The sequence below is a fragment of the Lampetra fluviatilis genome, chromosome 6 (assembly GCF_964198595.1).
Source record: "Lampetra fluviatilis chromosome 6, kcLamFluv1.1, whole genome shotgun sequence".
Classification (NCBI taxonomy): Eukaryota; Metazoa; Chordata; class Hyperoartia; order Petromyzontiformes; family Petromyzontidae; genus Lampetra; species Lampetra fluviatilis.
The window spans coordinates 5,757,594-5,776,709 of record NC_136280.1 but is presented as its reverse complement, the minus strand read 5'-3'; the positions used below and the strand labels follow the sequence as shown (position 1 = coordinate 5,776,709).

Genomic DNA, 19,116 nt, shown 5'->3' with positions numbered 1-19,116 from the left:
GAGATGATTGTTTTATATGCGGTGGGAGTTTGTTCAAGTTGAAGGGGAACAAGAATGAGAAAAGGGAACGACAGCGAGACTGGGCGCAGGGCGAGGGGGACACAGGGAGAGAGACAGTCGAGATCGGGAGCGTAAGAGGTCGGTGTGGGACAGAGAGAAGCGAGGTGAGGCAAGACCACGGCACTTCGCCTATTCAGTGTGGCCAGCGGTAAAGCCGAAAGACCCAAAGAATATCAGAATAGTTATTTACACCGGAAAAATCCGAGAAGCTGTAAAGCTCTTTTTTCACAGAGGGTCCCTGGTATAAACGTCTTCGGGTGGTTCGTCCGCCTTGATCCAAGCAAGACTGACTGCCGATGAGGCATTGAATGTGCAAACCGGCCTCGGGATTTGCTTGACCTGAACCAGTGCTGCTGAATAATTAGGGACATTTAAGGGGGAAAATTGTCTGCTTATTTATTTTGGCAGTGGTGGGGAGATCGGATTCCTACGGACAACCCCACGTTGGGCCGACTAGACATCTGTGAAACGACTGGACGTCTGTGACAAAGAGCTTTACAGCCCATTGGATTCCTCTAGAAAATAAAAAAAATTAAATTCCGAATCTGGGTCCTGCAAAGTAGAGAATCGATTACTGAATCCAGAAGCAATAGAGAATCGTGCGAATCGAGAGAATCGCCAACGTGGGGGTGGGTGGGGGTGATGATGGGGGGGAACGGGGGCGGGGTGGGGTTTGTCAACGCCCCGCTTTGGTCACCCCCCCCCCCAACCTTCGCTGTCAATCACCGCCGCGTCCACCAATAGTAGGAGAGGGCCGAGTTGGCGATCCACCAATAGGAGGAGAGCGCCGAGTTGGCGATCCACCAATAGGAGAGTGTCGAGTTGGCGATCCGCCATCGATCGTCAAACACCCCCGCGGTTCTCAAAACGAAAGTCGCCCTGGGGGCACCAAACAACGCAGCTCGCGGAGCTGAGCGCCTCGCGCCAGCACTCACTTTGCGCCCCCGGGGCAGAATTTAAATTGATAACAAAGCAAAAAGTGTGACCTCCCCCCACCACCACCACTGCCCTCTCCCACGGCCGAGGCATCTCCGGTTGGGCTCGGCTCGCTGGGTCTGAACGGGGCCCCGAACCTCGGTCTCGATGTCGTCGTGGTCGAGATGTTTGCGAGCCCGCGCGTGCGTGTGCGGCCTTTGCCGTTTAGAACGCTGCCGTCGATGAAGTTCTAATCGGCTGCGTTGGTGTCTCTCGCTCATCGGGCCCCGCCGCGCGCGATGGCCTCAATACCCGCGGACCCCGAGAGCGGACAGGGGTCTCGGTGCGGGGCCCCGGGGTCAACGTCCCAGGGCCGCCGCCTCCCTCCCGAGGCCGCCACCCCGTCGCAGGTCGTCCCATCACGAGCCCTTCCACCATCGCAGGTGCCCGCGTCTTCCCACGGCGACGTATCCCGGGTGCCACCGTGGCAGAATCTTCCTTGCCACACGACAACGCCGCCGCCACCACCGCCGTCGTCGTCGTCTCTGGCTGATGGAGGGCCACAGATGTCTCCGCCGAGGAAGCGGCAACGCCTCGTGCACCTTTCTACCGAGGAGAAAGTGTCGAGAAGGTATGGAGAGAGGGGGGTCCCCTGGCACCTCTTCCTTGTGCGTGCCACGGTGTGGGCAGGAGGTGGTGTTGTGTGGTGGACGGGGGTAGAGGGCATTTAAGATGTTCTCGTTGGTTCTTTCGGTAAAGTCACGTAGAAGGGAAATAATAAACTGATCGAAATAAAACAATGAAATTCTCACGACGTGTCGATTGCAACACAAGCAATCATCATCAGGTGTGAAAACCACAGCAAAAAACAGCAAGAAAATGTTCTTGCTGTGGTTTTCACACATGATGATGATTACTTGTGTTGCAATCGAAACGTGAGAATTTTGGTTCATTTTTTTGCTTTGTTTTATTTGATTAATTCCCTTCTACGTGACTTTACCGAAAGAACCAAGAATATGAATCCCTGCAGTCACGAAAGCTTTAAATCGAAATGTTATAGTTTGTTCGCTTTTTTGTTTCACCTCTGGAAGTGGCTGCATTGGTATTTTTATATATGTCATAGAAGGCGCCTTTAATTTTGTCTTGTACCTCCTAGAATCACCCAGGAATGTCCTTAACGCTCGTGGCGTCACTCCACGGCGACCAGCCCCCCTCATTAATATTCATGAGCACGTGACGTCCTTCCATTCATAATAATTAGCGGGTGACGTCACTCCACATGGGGGGGGTGAGGCGCCTCCTCCCCCCTCCTCGGCGTCAACTCAACCCTCACTACAAAGGCAGAACCCTCACGTCACGCGATCTCCGTCACGCTGTTGAGACATCGAAGTAAAAAGGACGTCATGATGAACAAGGGATTATCACCTTAAAATGAAATAAATCTGTGTCACCACGCCCTTACAAATTGCACACGAATTGATGCAATGAATATATCACGTCGTGGTCTGCTTGGCGCTTGCAAGTTTCAGATTTACTGTAATACAACCCGTCCTTGGACGGGCAAAAGGCGTGTTCTATAGAAGCAAGACTGGGATTGCGTAAGGTTCGACGTTCAATTAAACTGCGTTTCTGTGCCTTCAGTGACGTGCGGTGCGAAATAAGTTCAACATACACGATTGATGAAATGGGCTGTGAAATCGTCAGACTAAGCTTCACAGGCGAAACTGGTTTTCAGGTGGCGGAAATCTGGGATTTCTATACTTTCGGCTCGTGATAGAGATGTAATGATGATCCCTGGGAAGTAGCTTATTGGGCCACCTGACAAATCAACAATGTTTGTAACCATTTTGGTCACAAATATTTAGTGCAACCGTTTACTAATGTCACGACTCAGCCTCTTTCCCAGAGCCCCATTAACTTCAGCTTCAATCGATGGAAACTAACTTGTCTTGAATGTATAACGCTGAATTGTTAAGATGGAATCTGTAAATAATGTTGAGAGAGAGAAAAAAAACCGCTTCCGAACAGGATCCTGTAGTTGGATTGGTAGCAAATGTGCTGATGTGCTTTGATGTGTGTGTGTCTGCCTCCGTGTTGGAGAGCGGTAGTGTAGTGGTAAGCGCGCTGCGCTACGAACCTGATAACCCGAGTTTGATTCCAGCTCACGACCAACACCAGTGACGATTATCTGAACCTGTTCTGGGTCTCCTCCCTGAGGTCGCCTCAGCCTCCAATTGAGTACCTGGTGCGGTGTGTAAACATCACCACTGGGGAGACAAAGGCGGCCGGGCGTGGTGCTGGCCACCCCACCCTCCTCGTGTACCGTGCCGGCCTTCATAGGTGGCTACTCGCTAACAGCACTTGCCCCAACAGTCTGGTCAAGCTATACGGGGGGGATCTTTGTCTTTCTCTTTGTGCTTGATAGGAAGCTGAAGAATCGTGTGGCAGCACAGTCTGCCCGGGATCGCAAGATGGCACTCATGTGCGACCTCGAGAAGAAAGCCGAGGAGTTGCGCGCAAAGGTACAAATTTTACAATAATTTTAACACGTTAGGCTTTCGCGACCAATATCCATAATAGAGGTTTTTGGGTTAGATCGCGTAAATTTACGTTACAATCATCATCATCACTATTCGTGGGCAGATGTCCACTGCACATTTCCGCATTCGTAAATGTTGCAAGCTCGAGATAATAGTTTTATAAACCATCACAATAATTTATTATGCACAAACTATCGCGCTAAGTGTGTTGTTGCTTTGATGCAACCTCTGGGGCTTGAAGCATCTTATTGTGTAGCGTTTAATCGGCTCGTGAAGACTTGTTAGAATTCCTATTGAAATCATCGCCCCATACTGGCTTTGGACATGTAACCTTGTCTGCTTACATTTTGGTATCTGAGTCACCCCATATCAGTTTAATATTTTTTTAGTAACTGTACTGTACTCTGATCAGTTTAAAAATAATCTGCCCGAGCCGACTTTCGTTACGTGAAATGCATTTTTTATGTTGACTTATGTTTGTGCGTTATTTTCGATTCGTCATGTGACCGTTGTTTTTCCTTTGTTTTATATTCGCATCATTTACTTTAATTCATTTGTTTTTCCTTTATCGTTTTGGTGACCCAGGAGGCCACACTTGCGAATCAGACTTTCTTCATGTTCAATCTTGATTTGAAGCTTTTGTGACTGCAGAAATCCATACTCTTTGATTCTTTCGGTAAAGTCACGTAGGTCGAAAAAAATAATAGATCACGACGTTTCGATCGCAACGCAAGCAATCGTCATTTTTCTTCCGCCTGATGACGATTGTTTGCGTTGCGATCGAAACGTCGTGACCTCTTCTTTTTTCTACCTACGTGACTTAACCGAAAGAACCAAAGAGTATATTTCTTCGTGTTCTCGCCTTGGGTTAACAAATCGAACTTGCCTGGCAGAATAATGTACCACTTGCAGGCTAAGTGCTCCCGCCTTGTACCGCACAAGTGATAGCTTCCACGAGGTGGGGTGCCCTAGACGTAAAGCACTCTTTGAGTTGCCAAGGCATTTTAAGTGCCATATCAAGGTTATTGCCAAGGTTTTAAACACGAAACCAGACTTTTAAGTATATATCATCAGCCACGGCCAATCCACTGCTGGATGAAGGCCTCTCCAAGCACTTGCACCGACACGCCTGTTCCATGTCCTCGGTGAACGCCCACTTGATTGCACTTCATTCCGTTTGGCTGCCACTGTTGCAATTCTTGACTGTCCATCCTTCTATGCAGATAATTTTATTATTTTCTGCCTTTGGAAAATGAGACCGTATCCTTAACGATGAAATATCTTTTTTTTTTCAGAATCGGTTACTGGTGGAGAAAAACCGGGCTCTGAAAGCGCAATCTCTGAACCTTGCCCATCAGAACCTGGAACTCCGGCGTAGACTCTCCAAGGACGTCTTCCAGGAACAGGAGGTGTGAATTTGTTCACGCTCCACACGGCAGTGTATTTGACACTTTAAAGGATTATTTAATACATAAATTTCCGTGCATTTTTGTTTGTTGCATCAGGCAGCGCAAGACAAGTGTTTGGACGACCACAGTGTGGTGGCCGGGTCCTCCGAGTCAGCAGTGCTCAGGGGAGCTGTACCTCAGCAGTGGGTGCTGACCCGGCCACCATCACAACTCGTCGTCCTCACTTGTGCGGTGCTGTCGACAGCTCTGCGCACCCCAAGGTAAAGCTCGTTGATTTATGTGGAGGTTCGCATAAATGTCCTCGAGCGGTTGTGTACCTTTGACAGCGTCGGTCTACTGTTGCATGAGGACCTCCCCGTGCAGTGCAGGCTATTTGACCATCATACAACAACAACCACCATTCGCCACTAAGTGGCGGTGACGTCACCACGACGCTTGTGCCAGGCCATGTGCACCTTGAGGTCACGTGAAGTGTCGAACGCCCGCTGGCAGGAGGTCACGGGGCAGACCCAGGTGCCACGGGTCGACTGACTGAGATGACCGAGATGACTGGCTGATGCACCACCTGTGCCCCCTACTGTGCCAACTTGCTGTGCTTTAGCCACCCGGGTGACCATCATACATACACATACGTACATGCATCACACTGCACCACGTGGGTATGGTCCGTGTCCGTTGATGAAGGTGTGGAGCATACATGTGCTGCCTACCAAGTAGCTCGCCAGCTTTATCCGTATAAATTTGTCTCGGCAGACATCCTTATTTAACAGCCCAATGCCTTTAGAAGGAGTTCAAATATTTTTCGTAAATACAGTGGTACCCAGGAGATCGAACTTAATTCGTTCCAGAAGGCCATTCGAACACCGATTTGTTCGAACACCGAATAAATTTTCCCCATAAGAATTGATGTAAATTATATTAATTGGTTCCAGACACAAGCAATCTCTCATAAAGCATTTTTACACTAAGTTTACAGTAATTACATGCATAAAAGCATACAAAAAAACAAGAAAATAAATAAATTGAATAAATATTTGTAATAAATGAAATAAATGAACCGTGAACTTCACTTTACCTGTAGTAAGGAGAGTTGATGGCTTTAGTGGACCGTGGTGAGGAGGAGGATGTGGTGGTGGTGTTATTGTTGGGAAGGGGAGTCCCCTTCCATAACGTCCGGTAACTGCCCTTCTGGGGTTCTTTCTCTTTTGTGCCTCTCTTCTGCCACTAACTGTGAGTCACTTGAGCTCTTTCTGACTAAGAACTTATCTAAAGAGGTTTGTTTCTGCCTCTGTTTTAGGCTGTTTCGAAAATGACACATTGCATTATCATTGGCTTATCACTACCACTAACCTTCTTAGGAGACATTGTGTATGGATGAACACCAAAAAACACTAAAATAAAGGAAATTAACGAAAAAGTTAAGGAATTATGTTTTGCGGGTCTGCACTGGGTGACAGCTACGTGTTAACTGAGCCTCTCACACGGCAAAACCTTTGTCTGGGCAAGCGTCATGCAAGCTGGCCATACGCGTCTCAGCCGTACAGGTTCTTTCAAGTCGCGATTGCCCGTTCGACCTCCGAATTTCGTTCGGTTTCCGGGGCAACAAATGTTTGGAAATGTCGTTCGAACACCGATTTGTTCGAGTTCTGGTGCGTTCGATCTCCGAGATTCTACTGTATAATTTAATGTATTGAAAGAAACACTTTTTTCATAAATTGTTGCTTTTAAATATGCTACAGTTATGTACACATTATTTTTACATCTCGTGTAGATTTTATATCGTCATGCAAGTTTATTCTTTGGAACACCCTAAACCGTGCTTAATCTCCTTTCCAGTGCGGTGATCTGTTTGGTCTCCTGGATGAGCTGGACATGGATCTGTTTGGAGATGTTGATACGTCTTTGGGCCAAGACACTGAAGATAATGCAAGAGGTTCATCTGGTAAAACAGAAGAAGAATATTCCATACCGACCACCTCATCTCCAGATATGGGGAGCACATCAGTTGAGCTGGACACCGATAATGATATGACATTGAACAATCTGCAAGTTGATGGTTTCATTCAATATCTGGAAGACGTGTCAAATCTCCAAGACCAATACTCAAGCCCGCATGCACTTGTGGGCTCTGAGGCCAAGCATTGTGTGAACTATGAGGGATCTTTAAAACAATTACAAGGGTCAAGTTCTTTCCAACTCGGAGACCAAGAAGTGCATTCCCATTTAATGGACAGTTTCTGTGGCTGTTTTGTTGCCAAAGAGAAAAATACGTCGAGTCTAACAAGACAAAATTGCTTCATCCAAGTAAATAGTTCTCAAATGTTCATTCACGATGACTATGACCTTGCTTTGGCCAAGCAAAATGTCAACATGCAGACCATGCTGCACACATTTTCTCCAAATAGCCCTGACTATGATGACAAACCAACTTGGAGTTCCGATTGTGGCTCCCAAGACACACAGCTGATTCCTAAAGTTTTGCTTAAAGACCCCAAGGTGCTTTTTGAGGTATTACTCGATGAATCATCCTCAGAAACATCACCTGACCATTTATTTTCTGAATCATTTAAATGCAACTCCGATGCCACTGGCTTAACTAAAATACCTTCCCAGCAGTACGAAGAAAATCTAATCGAAGACGTTCTTGAGGAGCTAGGGTTATCCAGTCCAGAACGTGGGCTTTCTGCTTCAATCGGGCCTGCATCTAAACTTCAAAAGTCGAATATTTCTTTAAGCAGAGAAACACTGTTTCCTCAGTCCACTGATATCGGCGGATACTCTTTTCATGATTCAATATCTCTCTCAACGGAGAGCTTCAATTCCTGGGAATAATATTTCGATTCTCTTCACGTGATTTAAATTGTGCAGAGATGGTAGGCGACAGTGTTGACATTGAACTGTTGTGGTTTGCAGCAAATTACTCTGGTGACATGTTAACACAGCTCCGATGTGTTTTCGGGTTGTACCGTGTTGCCCGACGTTTCGCTCCGCATGCTGGCAGTGTCTGCAGGAGTGGAATGGGGAGCAGCAGCTTATGTTTCTCCCTTGATTACACTGGTCAACACACTTTTTCTGGCATAAGGTATTCCAACGGTTTTAAGGTAATTTTGGGGTGCTGATTCCAAATCTGGCATCAGTTTTTTGTCTATCACATCAGGTTTTTGAGATCTCAAATATTGCATTTTCAATAAAAACTGCAGAAGAAAAATATTAAATAAATGTGGATATCTACATAAAATTATATTATAAACACACTATCCTAAAAATACAGCACCATCTTTTAACACTAAAGCAGTCACTAAGTGACAGAGTTAATTTCGGGTAAAATCAATGAAAATGGGGTATGCCGATAGCATAAAAATGATGTGATAGAGCAAATCTGAATCCAGATTTAGAATCCGCACCCTGAAATTAGTCTAAAACCGCTGCAAAAGTCCAGACCAGAAATTTTTTTTTGTTGACCAGTGTTATTCTACCTTCTCGCTGGACAGCACCGCTGCCTGAAAGGAATGTTTAATAAACACCAAGCTTGTGTTCCTGCTGCAGTTTTTATTGACTGTAATATTCACCTGGAAGTATGATTCATGAAATGCTTATTCTTTGTCAGATGTAATTATTTCAACAAGAACACCTTGATATTATTAACATGTTATATTGTTTTAAAGCTTTCGTCGCTGCAGGGATTCATATTCTTGGTTCTTTCGGTAAGTCACGCAGAAGGGAAACAAAATAATAATAAAAATATTGTTTTATATTTTTATTATTTCATTGTTTCGCTTCTACCTGACTTTACCCAAAGAACCAAGAATATGTTATATTGTGTATTTTTAGGAGCTTAGTAGCCAATGTGTTGCCTTGTTGGCACTTTTAAGTAAAAAATTGGAGAACTAATTTGGCTACTTTATTTTTTGTTATCAAAATATTGACTCTTTATAACCCCTTGAAATAGACTATCCTAAATTGCAAGAGGTCTCCAGGGTAAAATAAAATAAAAAGTTTGTATTTTATTAAAATGTGCTAGGGTTTTCGTTTTAAAAATGCATCGAATGTTCGCAGTTCTACTGTGTAGCTTACCGATGTGCTTTCAGACAGCACAATCCGTGTTTGCCAGAATGACCGATGTTTTGCACCTCGTGTTTGGGAACATCTCCAGGATCTGCAGTTCCCACGTAATGGTTAACGTATGACTTTCGGATACTATGCCGAACAACAACGCAATAAAGTATAGGAGCGCACTTTAAGTCCGATTTACCTTCGCAAACCCTTTTATTGTGAAAGTCATACAATGTATGTTTCTCCGTACATGAATTGGTTTTTGCATGATGTGCACGTGTTTCTGTTCTTCAATGAAATGTAATATTAAAGTGTAAAAACAGAATGCTTGGTGTGTGCTCTGTTGCTTCATTCTTTCCCATTTTTGCCCCCATGGACACGTTTGTCAGATCATCAAACTGACAGTTGCGATAAATAATTAATAAAGCCATTAGCTATTTCCCGTTGGGGATTTCCATTTCAGGCGAATTTGCATTCGCCAAGGTTAAGATTGTTGACAATCGTTAATTTATTTTCTTTTTCGTTCTGAATCGTGCCTCAAACTAGCCCAACTTGTAAAACTGGAATGCGTTGCACAAAAGCTGTACAAACACTCGTGTCTCTACATGCTCGCATTCAGCAAACGTTTCCATCTGGATTTCCCCACTCAATTGAATATTTTTTACGTGATTATGGATACGTGTGTAACGGCGTAACCTCTACACGTGCAACGAGATATGCAGAATAAAAAAAAGACCGAAATGTAATACAGCACTGCAGACATTTGTTTTTTTTTATATTCGCAGTGTGTGAATAGAATCCAGTTTTTGTTCTGGCAGCACGGTTTGCCTTGGGCTCATGCATTCACACGGATTGTTTTTCTTCTTTGAGCTTCACGAAGATTTCCACAGGCTGAGAACTTAAATGTAAAAAAAATAAAGCGTGCGCGGTGTATTGCTGGCAAATTCAAAACAGCTCCACGGTTCAGACAAGAACCCTTTCAAATTTTAACACACGTGAACTTTGTTTTGTTGCTAACGTTTCTGTTCCAATTCTTTACGATGCAACTGGCAGTAGGCGTAGTCGTTAGTGCGCTGCTGTAAAGCCGATCACCCGAGGTTCGTAATGTTGTGGGCGAGTGACCTCAATCGCTCCTGGTTCCTGCTCCACCAACCAGTGTTGACAATCCCCCATCACCGGAGGGTCACGAGCCACGAGGCAGGGCTTTGTCCAGCTCTGAAATTAGAACAAGGCTCTGCATTAATTAATTTGCACTATGATCAATTCGCATGATGATCGTGTAAATATTTTCATATCATTCCAAATTGATTGACGACCTTGAGCTTTACAACACTCACTTAGTGATTGCTATCATGTTGATACGTCTATGGACCTGGTGTTTGAAGCATGATGAGATGCCTGCCGTACACACTCTGTTACGCTCTGATAAAACTGTTCTCCAATCTTTTAGATATGAAACCATATGGATATAAACTGGATCTATACAATTCTGATGTCTCGAGTCAAGTTCACTTTGTCGAGATGTTAACTCCGTTGCCTAGTATGCATAAGGTTGTGGGTTCGATCCCGACCCTGATGCCTGTGTATTTGGAGTTTGCGTTCCTCTCTCCCCCCGTGGCCGCGTAGGTTTTTCTCAAGGTCCTCCGGTTTTCTTCCTCCACATTTAGAATCAACATCACGCGTTTAGAGTATATGGCTGCTATGAATTGCCACGTGATAAGCCCAACTTCGTTGAGCTACCATTTGTGATAGCCAGGTCGAAAACGAGCGATATCGCTCACTGGGCCTTACCTGGTAAAATAAAAAGTTTAGTTTTTCTGTCATAGCCATGCATGTAATCATTACAAAATCCATCCGCCCTTTATATATATGTAATAACAGCCATAGAGGGTTCACGTGGGGATTGGCTTGCTGGTCCTGCTTGTAGCCAATAAGGGTTGAGATAGGGACCATGGCCCATGCGTCATCACGACAGGTCATCAGGAGTGATTGGCCTAGCCATTCGGGGCCCCAGCCAATGGGGAGCCGGATGAGGGGCGTGGTCCCGGGATTGACAGGGAACCATCGAGAATGGTCAAAGCTGTCCATGTACGATTGGCTGGGGGAACCACGTGACGAAGGTATTAAGAGCGAGTGGAGGGGAACGATCGGGAGCAGACTGAAACTAACAAGAGCAGGGTCACGCGCGGACGGGGGCTGGGATTGCCACGTGCGCGGTGGGGACTTAGTGCGTGGTCTGTCCTCTCTCCGTTGTCTGCCAGCAACGGAGAGTGAGTGAGCAAAGTGTATTGTGGAGTGGAAATGAAAGGACCGATTCCGAATACCGTCTCTGGAAGGATTATTACACTGGTGTCAGAAGTAATTCTGCGACTGTTTGGACGATCGTCAAGATGTCTAAACACCTCAGAAAAAAGAACCTGCTCGTGCCTCTGTCGGAGGAAGAGGCCGAGACGGAGGAAGATGAGCTGTTGGGAGCTACAGCCCTGGTGCCGCCGACTGACGACGCTCGCCTCGACGCCTCTCAGCGTCGACCGCGGGAAGATGCGACCACCGCAGGACCGAGAGACGAATGGCGGCTGATGGCGGAGCAGATTGAGTCGTTGCGCGCAATTCTGCTAAGCCTGGTGACCGCGGTGGCGTCCTCACCAGCCGTGGGTCGCCAGATCGCCGATCAGCTGGACGCCGCGGGAAGGGGTCCTGCTATGGAAGCGGGACCCGCCATTGCTCCTGCCACGCGGGAGGACGCCGTCGTCTTGGGTGGGGCGGCTGCGCCGGAGTCGTCGGCCGCCATTTTGGGCGCGCCTGCTACCACGCGGCCGCCGGACGCCATTTTGTCTGCACCGAGCGGAGAGCGGGAACGGCGGCCGGAGACGCCCGCGGCACGCGCCTGCCACCGCGGACATCGCCTTCCACAAATAAAATAATTTATCGCCGGGGGCGATTGGAGTGCTTTTACGTGGCGCTTGGAGTCGGCTTTTAGATCTGTCAACTGGACGGAGGAAGAAGCGCTGGGAGCGCTACCTACGCTGCTCGATGATGTGCCTCTGGGAGTCTTCCGCTCCATTCCGGCGTCCAAGAAGAAGACACTGCAGGATGCGTTCACAGAGATGGCGGAATTTTACGACCCGCCGACATCGGCCACCAGAAAATTTATGTCGCGTCGCCGGGCACCGGAGGAATCGCCGTTGGCCTATCGGGGGGCGTTGATGGCGATGGCCATGGCCGCCTACCCCGACGCAACGGCCGAGCATTTGGATCCACTCATCCTTTCCCGCATGCTGGAGTTGTCTCAGGAGCTCAACATCTCTCTACCAGTGTACGTCCACGAACCGCTTTCATCGCGGTGGGTGGCGCGCTGCCTGAACGCTAAGTTTAATCTCAAGTGGTGGGACCAGATGGCGGCGTGGACGGGGAAACCCGAGATCGACGGGCCGCCTCTGGGGTGGTCTCCGCGACTGGTTGTCCACTGCTCCGACGACTCGGGCGACGACGACATGCTGGCTGCTGCTGTCCCGCGTAGGATTCCGGGCCGGCGGCTGCGCGACCAGCGGGACGACTACACGGCCCGACCGCGTGCGAGGGCCGGGTCGTCCGACCACCGGCCGACGTCGGCCGCGTGTTTTAAGTGCGGCAGACGGGGCCACTTCGCCCGTGACTGCCGCTGCCGACCTCTGCTGTCGCCTCCTCCGCCAAGGGGACATCCATCTCCTCTACCTGCCGCGGAACTGCAACAACCTCGGGCGAGTCGGCACAAATCGGACACCCGGCAGGTCGTGTCACATCACTCATCCACTCGCACTCATTCTTACACTCCTAAGGCCGATTTTACTTCTCCTGCTCCATTGACACGCTCTGCTACACAGTGGAAGAAACTGGCTCGCAGGATTGTGGCTGCGGCGTCGGGCTCGTCGACGGTACGTGGTACCATCGACGGCGTTGACGTCCGTATCTTGGTGGACACTGGCGCATCGGCTACCATCATTTCGGATGTAATTTTTCATTTGTTGTCCATTCCTGCGTCGAGAATACGCAAGGTTAATGATGCGTGTGTTGCCGCCAAAGGGGGGAGCATGGGTATCTGCGGACAGGTGGATGTGCGCATCGCTATCGGAAATATTACCGCCGCAGGACCTGTGTTAATTTCTCGCTCGCTAGCTGTTCCATGCTCGTTGGGGACGGATTTCCTGCGCCGGATGCCGTTGCGAATACGGGTCGACCAGGACTGTTTGGAAATGCTGGGGGGTCGTAGGATGGCGTTCCTGCCTTCCCTGCTGGCCAAGGCGCCTACAGGTAACGCAGTTACTGCTGTAGTTGCGGCTACGGTGGAAGTTCCATCGGGAGTGCAAATGCTCATTCCGCTACGTTACCGAAAACCGCTTCAAATGGGAAGGGGTGCGAAAGGCGTGCTATTATCCCCATCGAATTCCATATCGAAATCTTTTTCTTTGGCGGCGGCACAAACGATTGTGCGCCCAGGTCAGGCACCTTTCATACAGGTCTTGAATGGGGGACCTGATCGCGTTGTTGTTCTGGAGGGATCGGTGCTGGCTCACGCCACTACCGATTTCGCCTCTTGTGAAAAACCGCCGCGCGCTCGGATGCCTGCTGATGGGTCTCCGCATGGTCGTTCACAAGAACGTTGGATCGCGGATTTATGCGGAGAGAATTCTTCCTTGTCAAATGAACATAGGAACGCCTTGCGTTCGCTGTTGCTGCAGTACGCTGATGTGTTCAGCAGGAATGATTTGGACCTCGGACGCACATCGCTTTTGTCGCACCATATTGAAACCGGTGCATCGCCACCTGTCTGTATGCACCCTCACCGCATGAGCCCGGCGGAAAGGGAACACGTGCGTGGGGCGGTAGATGAATTGCTGGCGGCGGATATTATCTCGCCATCCAATAGTCCTTGGGGCGCGCCCGTCGTTTTGGTTAAGAAAAAAGATGGTGGTACGAGGTTTTGCGTTGATTTCCGCCGGTTGAACAAAATCTCGGTAGCGGACGCGTACCCCTTACCGAGGATGGATGACTCATTGGATGCTTTATCGGGTGCTAAATTCTTTTCCACCCTTGACCTGTCCTCGGGCTTCTGGCAGCTTCCCCTCGATGACGAGTCAAAACCCAAAACGGCATTCCGCACGCCGCAAGGCCTCTTTGAATTTAATCGGTTGCCGATGGGCCTGTACGCGGCTCCGGCCACGTTTCAGCGGCTCATGGAATTGGTGTTGGCGGGACTGCAGTGGGAAACGTGCCTCATATATCTAGACGATATAATTGTCTTTAGCCGCACGTTCGAGGAACACCTCCAACGCCTTGAGACAGTTTTTCAAAGAATGCGTGCGGCTGACCTTAAGTTTAAACCGAGGAAATGCCACCTCCTGCAACACTCCGTCCGTTACCTGGGTCATATTGTCAGTTCGGACGGCGTATCCACTGACCCTCTGAAAACGAAGTGTGTACGTCAGTGGCCTACACCCACTTCAGTGGGTGATGTTCGGCGGTTTATTGGATTCGCTTCCTATTATCGCCGCTTCGTTAAGAACTTTGCGACGTTGGCAAAACCATTACACGTTCTGACTGGCAAAAATCAAAGGTTTAAATGGGGGGCGGAGGAAGAAAGTTCCTTTATGGCACTTCGGGACCACCTCGCCACGGCGCCTACGTTAGATTACCCAGATTTTTCACAGCCGTTCATCCTTGATACGGATGCTAGTGATATCGGCATTGGGGCCGTTTTGTCGCAACGTAAGGATGGGGTTGAGAGAGTGGTGGCGTATGGCAGCAGGGTTCTGTCCCCTGCGGAAACGCGATATTGCGTGACAAGGCGGGAACTTTTGGCAATTGTCCATTTTGTTCGATTGTACCGACCGTACCTGTATGGATGGAAATTCCTGGTCCGCACTGATCATGCGGCTTTGCAATATTCCCTCAAATTGGATCAGCCGTCAGGCCAATTGGCCCGGTGGTTGGAATCGTTACAGGAATTTTCCTTCGATATAACGTACCGAAAGGGAGCCCGTCATGCGAACGCTGATGCGCTCTCAAGGCTGCCGCCAGTTCCTCCGTGAACTTGCCTGACGGGCACGCACCGCTGCGCCGCACCGCCCACGTCGCCCTGCCCGGTTATGGGGGCGATAGCGAATGAGGACGACGCAGGGGCGAAAGCGAAGGAGGAGGACCAGCAGGTGTCGGTGGACACCGATGACACCTTACGGCTGCCGCACGCGGTCTGGTTGCGCGAGCAGGAGGCCGATGCCTCGCTGTCTCCACTACGTAAATTGGTTGGGAAACAGAAATCGCAATTGGCGGGCTGGAAGTGGCAGATGTTCCGGGGTAAGTCGGGATTGCTAATGTGTACCGACGGGGTGTCTGACCGACCACGCTTGGTGGTGCCTACTTCGCTTCGCTACGACCTGCTCCGTGCTCTGCACGCTGATAAGTTGATGCACCTTGGCGTCCAAAAGACTGTGGCCGCGATGCAAAAGGATTTTTTCTGGGCCGGTATGACGGCGGACATCAATGATTTTGTCCGCTCGTGCCATGACTGTGCGAAAAGGAAGCCGCCTCGGAACCACTATGTACCACCGTTGCGTTCCATTGAAGTGTCCCGTATTAACGAATTAGTGGCTCTCGACATTCTGGGGCCGTTTCCCCCGTCGGCTAGGGGCAATAAATACCTTCTGGTCGGGGTGGAATATTTTTCTCGATGGCCGATGGCCTGGCCTCTGCCCGACCAAACGGCAGCGTCCATCACCGACGCTTTCTTGAACGGGTATGTCATGGACAAGGGGGCACCTGAAAGGCTGCTCACAGATCAAGGCCGGAATTTCTCCTCTAAATTGCTTAGGGAAGTTTGTGACGCGCTGGGTACAAAGAAAGTTCGCACCTCCCCATACCATCCACAAACAGATGGTATGGTGGAACGATTCAACCGTACCCTTTCCGCTATGCTTTGTCACACGGTCAGTGAAAAGCAAACCGATTGGGACTTGCACATACCAGGCGTCTTGGCGGCATACCGCATGGTTCCGCACACGTCCACGGGATACTCACCGTTTTTTTTTATGTATGGCCGTGAAAATGTTCCACCCATCGATGTGCAACTGGGTACGCCGAGTAAACAACCGTCCCGCTCCCTGCCTGACCACGTGCGTGACTCGCTTGAACGAGTAACGGAAGCGCGAGAGGCTGCCCGGTGTGCGACGGCCCGTGCTCAGGCAAGGAACGAACGGTACGCGCGTCGATCGCATACTCGCATGCCTTGGTCAGTGGGAGACCTGGCGTGGTTCCACTGCCCCCAGGTACCGGCGGGCACATCCCCTAAACTGCACAGGCCATGGCGGGGGCCTGTGACGCTCGTAGACGTTCGGAACTCGCAAAGTATCCGCGTTCAATACGGCAAACGTCGGTGGTATGTTCATTCCTCGCGACTTAAACCCTATGTTGACGCGCGTGTCGGCCCTTCATCCCCAATAGCTGACCTGCCGGGTTCTGCTGGGCCGACTACGCCGCTTGCCACGCCCGTTGATCCCAGGGGGGACTGTGTTGTGCCTCCTGCAGATGAACAGGTTCTGAGGGCTGAGGAAGCCCCCGCTACCCCCCCTCCAACGGGGCCCGCCCTGGACGTGACCAAGCACCAACAACCGACTTCTTCTTCGAGCCTGCCACCTCCTGTCCATCCGGAAGCAAAGCGACCTTGCGCTGGAAGCGGAGAGGGTCCCGCGTCGCGTACGCGGTCGAAATCTCTTCCGTTTCGTTAACGTTTGATCGTTTCGCTGATCCCTGTCGTTACCGCGCTGCAGGGGCGCCCTAATGTATGTTGTGATTTTTTTATATTATTATGGGTGACTGTTTTAAATGTTGTTAGGCGCGGGAACGCCGGTTCACCCTTAAATTGTTAAACGCACCTTGGTGCCCTAATAAGATGTTGCGGAATTGGTTCTTCACCCTTTTCCCAGCCGAGACGGCTAAATTCTTTTCACCGGGGGGGGGGTGATGTAATAACAGCCATAGAGGGTTCACGTGGGGATTGGCTTGCCGGTCCTGCTTGTAGCCAATAAGGGTTGAGATAGGGACCATGGCCCATGCGTCATCACGACAGGTCATCAGGAGTGATTGGCCTAGCCATTCGGGGCCCCAGCCAATGGGGAGCCGGATGAGGGGCGTGGTCCCGGGATTGACAGGGAACCATCGAGAATGGTCAAAGCTGTCCATGTACGATTGGCTGGGGGAACCACGTGACGAAGGTATTAAGAGCGAGTGGAGGGGAACGATCGGGAGCAGACTGAAACTGACAAGAGCAGGGTCACGCGCGGACGGGGGCTGGGATTGCCACGTGCGCGGTGGGGACTTAGTGCGTGGTCTGTCCTCTCTCCGTTGTCTGCCAGCAACGGAGAGTGAGTGAGCAAAGTGTATTGTGGAGTGGAAATAAAAAGACCGATTCCGAATACCGTCTCTGGAAGGATTATTACATATATATGAAAAAAATTATTGTTACAAATATCGAGCAATTAAAGAACTGTATTCAATTAAAATAGTGAAAAAGTAGACGGTACCTGCTGGTTCCAATATCGTATGGCACGTTTGGATGATTCCAACACAAGATCAGGTATTTGTAAATCATAGTTACACCCTTTTTCAAGTACATTTTATCCACCCATTCAGTTCACTTGTCAAAAAAACAGTTTTCATACCTTTGACGTTCGTTTCTGAAATTACTCTACATACAGAGGGCAATTTAATATCATGCTGTAAAGTTCTGATCTGTCCCTAGTTGTAACGTTCTGACCCGCCCCCACTAGACATCTTTAAATAAGAGCTTCATAGCTCATCGGATTCCTCCAGTGTAAATATTCAGATTCTCATGTGGCTGCGTCTACCCACTTGCTGATGAGACACTGGTATAACTGCTCCATACTTTGCTTGTACTGCATTAATGCTGCTGAAATGATCCCTACCAAAAGCAATGGGATTAATGAAGTGTCATAATGAACACTTTGTTTATATATATTCTGTTGTTTATATATAACGACGCTAATTATTATCTTCATTTACAGTTAAATTATTCATTCCCGGGAAAAGCCGTGGGAGCAATGTATTGTGTAAAGATGTATTGTGTAAAGATGACCGTTTTTTAAAAGTCAAGAAACATTTACGAGGGAGACATTTTTTTAATCTCTGCTGTTAGTTGGTTGGGGTTGTACGTGTATTGCTTTGTAAATACCGTAATGGGTCAATTACTGCTTATTCAGACTCACGAAGGGAGTGGTTCTTCCTGATAAGAACCAAGGAAGCTGAGAGACATTTCTTTCTCCGTAGTTACACACTCGTGTGACACATGGCAAGACGACTGAAAGGGCAGTCCTTGGGCGTCGCTTGTGTTCAACCATGCATCAATGACATACAGACATTTCGATCATCGCCTGCAGAAGTGGAATGTGACAAATACAGGCATGGCATACATAATGCATAAAGACCCACGGCGCTTTTGTTTGTACCAGTTTTTCTAATTACTGTAAATATGTGGGGTTTTTTCCCATGAAGCAGTCACTATTGCTCAGATTACAAACCTAGCTTTGTGTTGAACATCGTGGTTTAAACCACCAAAATACAGGGGGGGGGGTTTGTTCGTTAGATCGCTTAAATATAAATGTGTCGTTAAACCCGCACCACCCGACACAGCCAATTAGTAAGGTTTGTCACGTAATTTCGTTACTAGTACAGCACACCGGTGTGTTGGAGAGTAAACCCACAACATTTATAATTAGCATCTTACTTGAGGGTTGTTTGATTATACCACACCTCACCACATTAAAATAAACCTGCAACTCGAATATTGGTCGCGAAAGCCGACGTCTTAAATTAAACCACCATGCTCTTTGGTTATTTCGGTAAAGTCACGTAGTTAGAAATCAAATCAAACAAATCACGACGTTTCGATCGCAACACAAGCGAACGAAACGTTGTGATTTGTTTGATTTTATTTTATTTCTAACTACGTGACTTTACCGAAAGAGCCAAATAGTATGGATTCCTGCAGTCACGAAAGCTTCACATCAAGATGAAACCACCATGCTGAAAAAACAACGAATTATCTGATAATCGACTCCCCTTGCCCCGGCGATTCGATGAATTGTCAC

General features: G+C 48.7%; 1 protein-coding gene across 1 annotated transcript; it reads left to right on the top strand.

The window, feature by feature from the left end:
• Positions 1-1,064: 1,064 nt before the first annotated feature.
• LOC144933084 (X-box-binding protein 1-like) lies at positions 1,065-8,919 on the top strand. Its single transcript, XM_078857597.1, has 5 exons — positions 1,065-1,606; positions 3,401-3,497; positions 4,811-4,924; positions 5,021-5,184; positions 6,761-8,919. Exons 1-5 carry the CDS (start codon positions 1,275-1,277, stop codon positions 6,954-6,956), a joined length of 903 nt encoding a protein of 300 aa, XP_078713723.1. The 5' UTR covers positions 1,065-1,274; the 3' UTR covers positions 6,957-8,919.
• Positions 8,920-19,116: the final 10,197 nt, after the last annotated feature.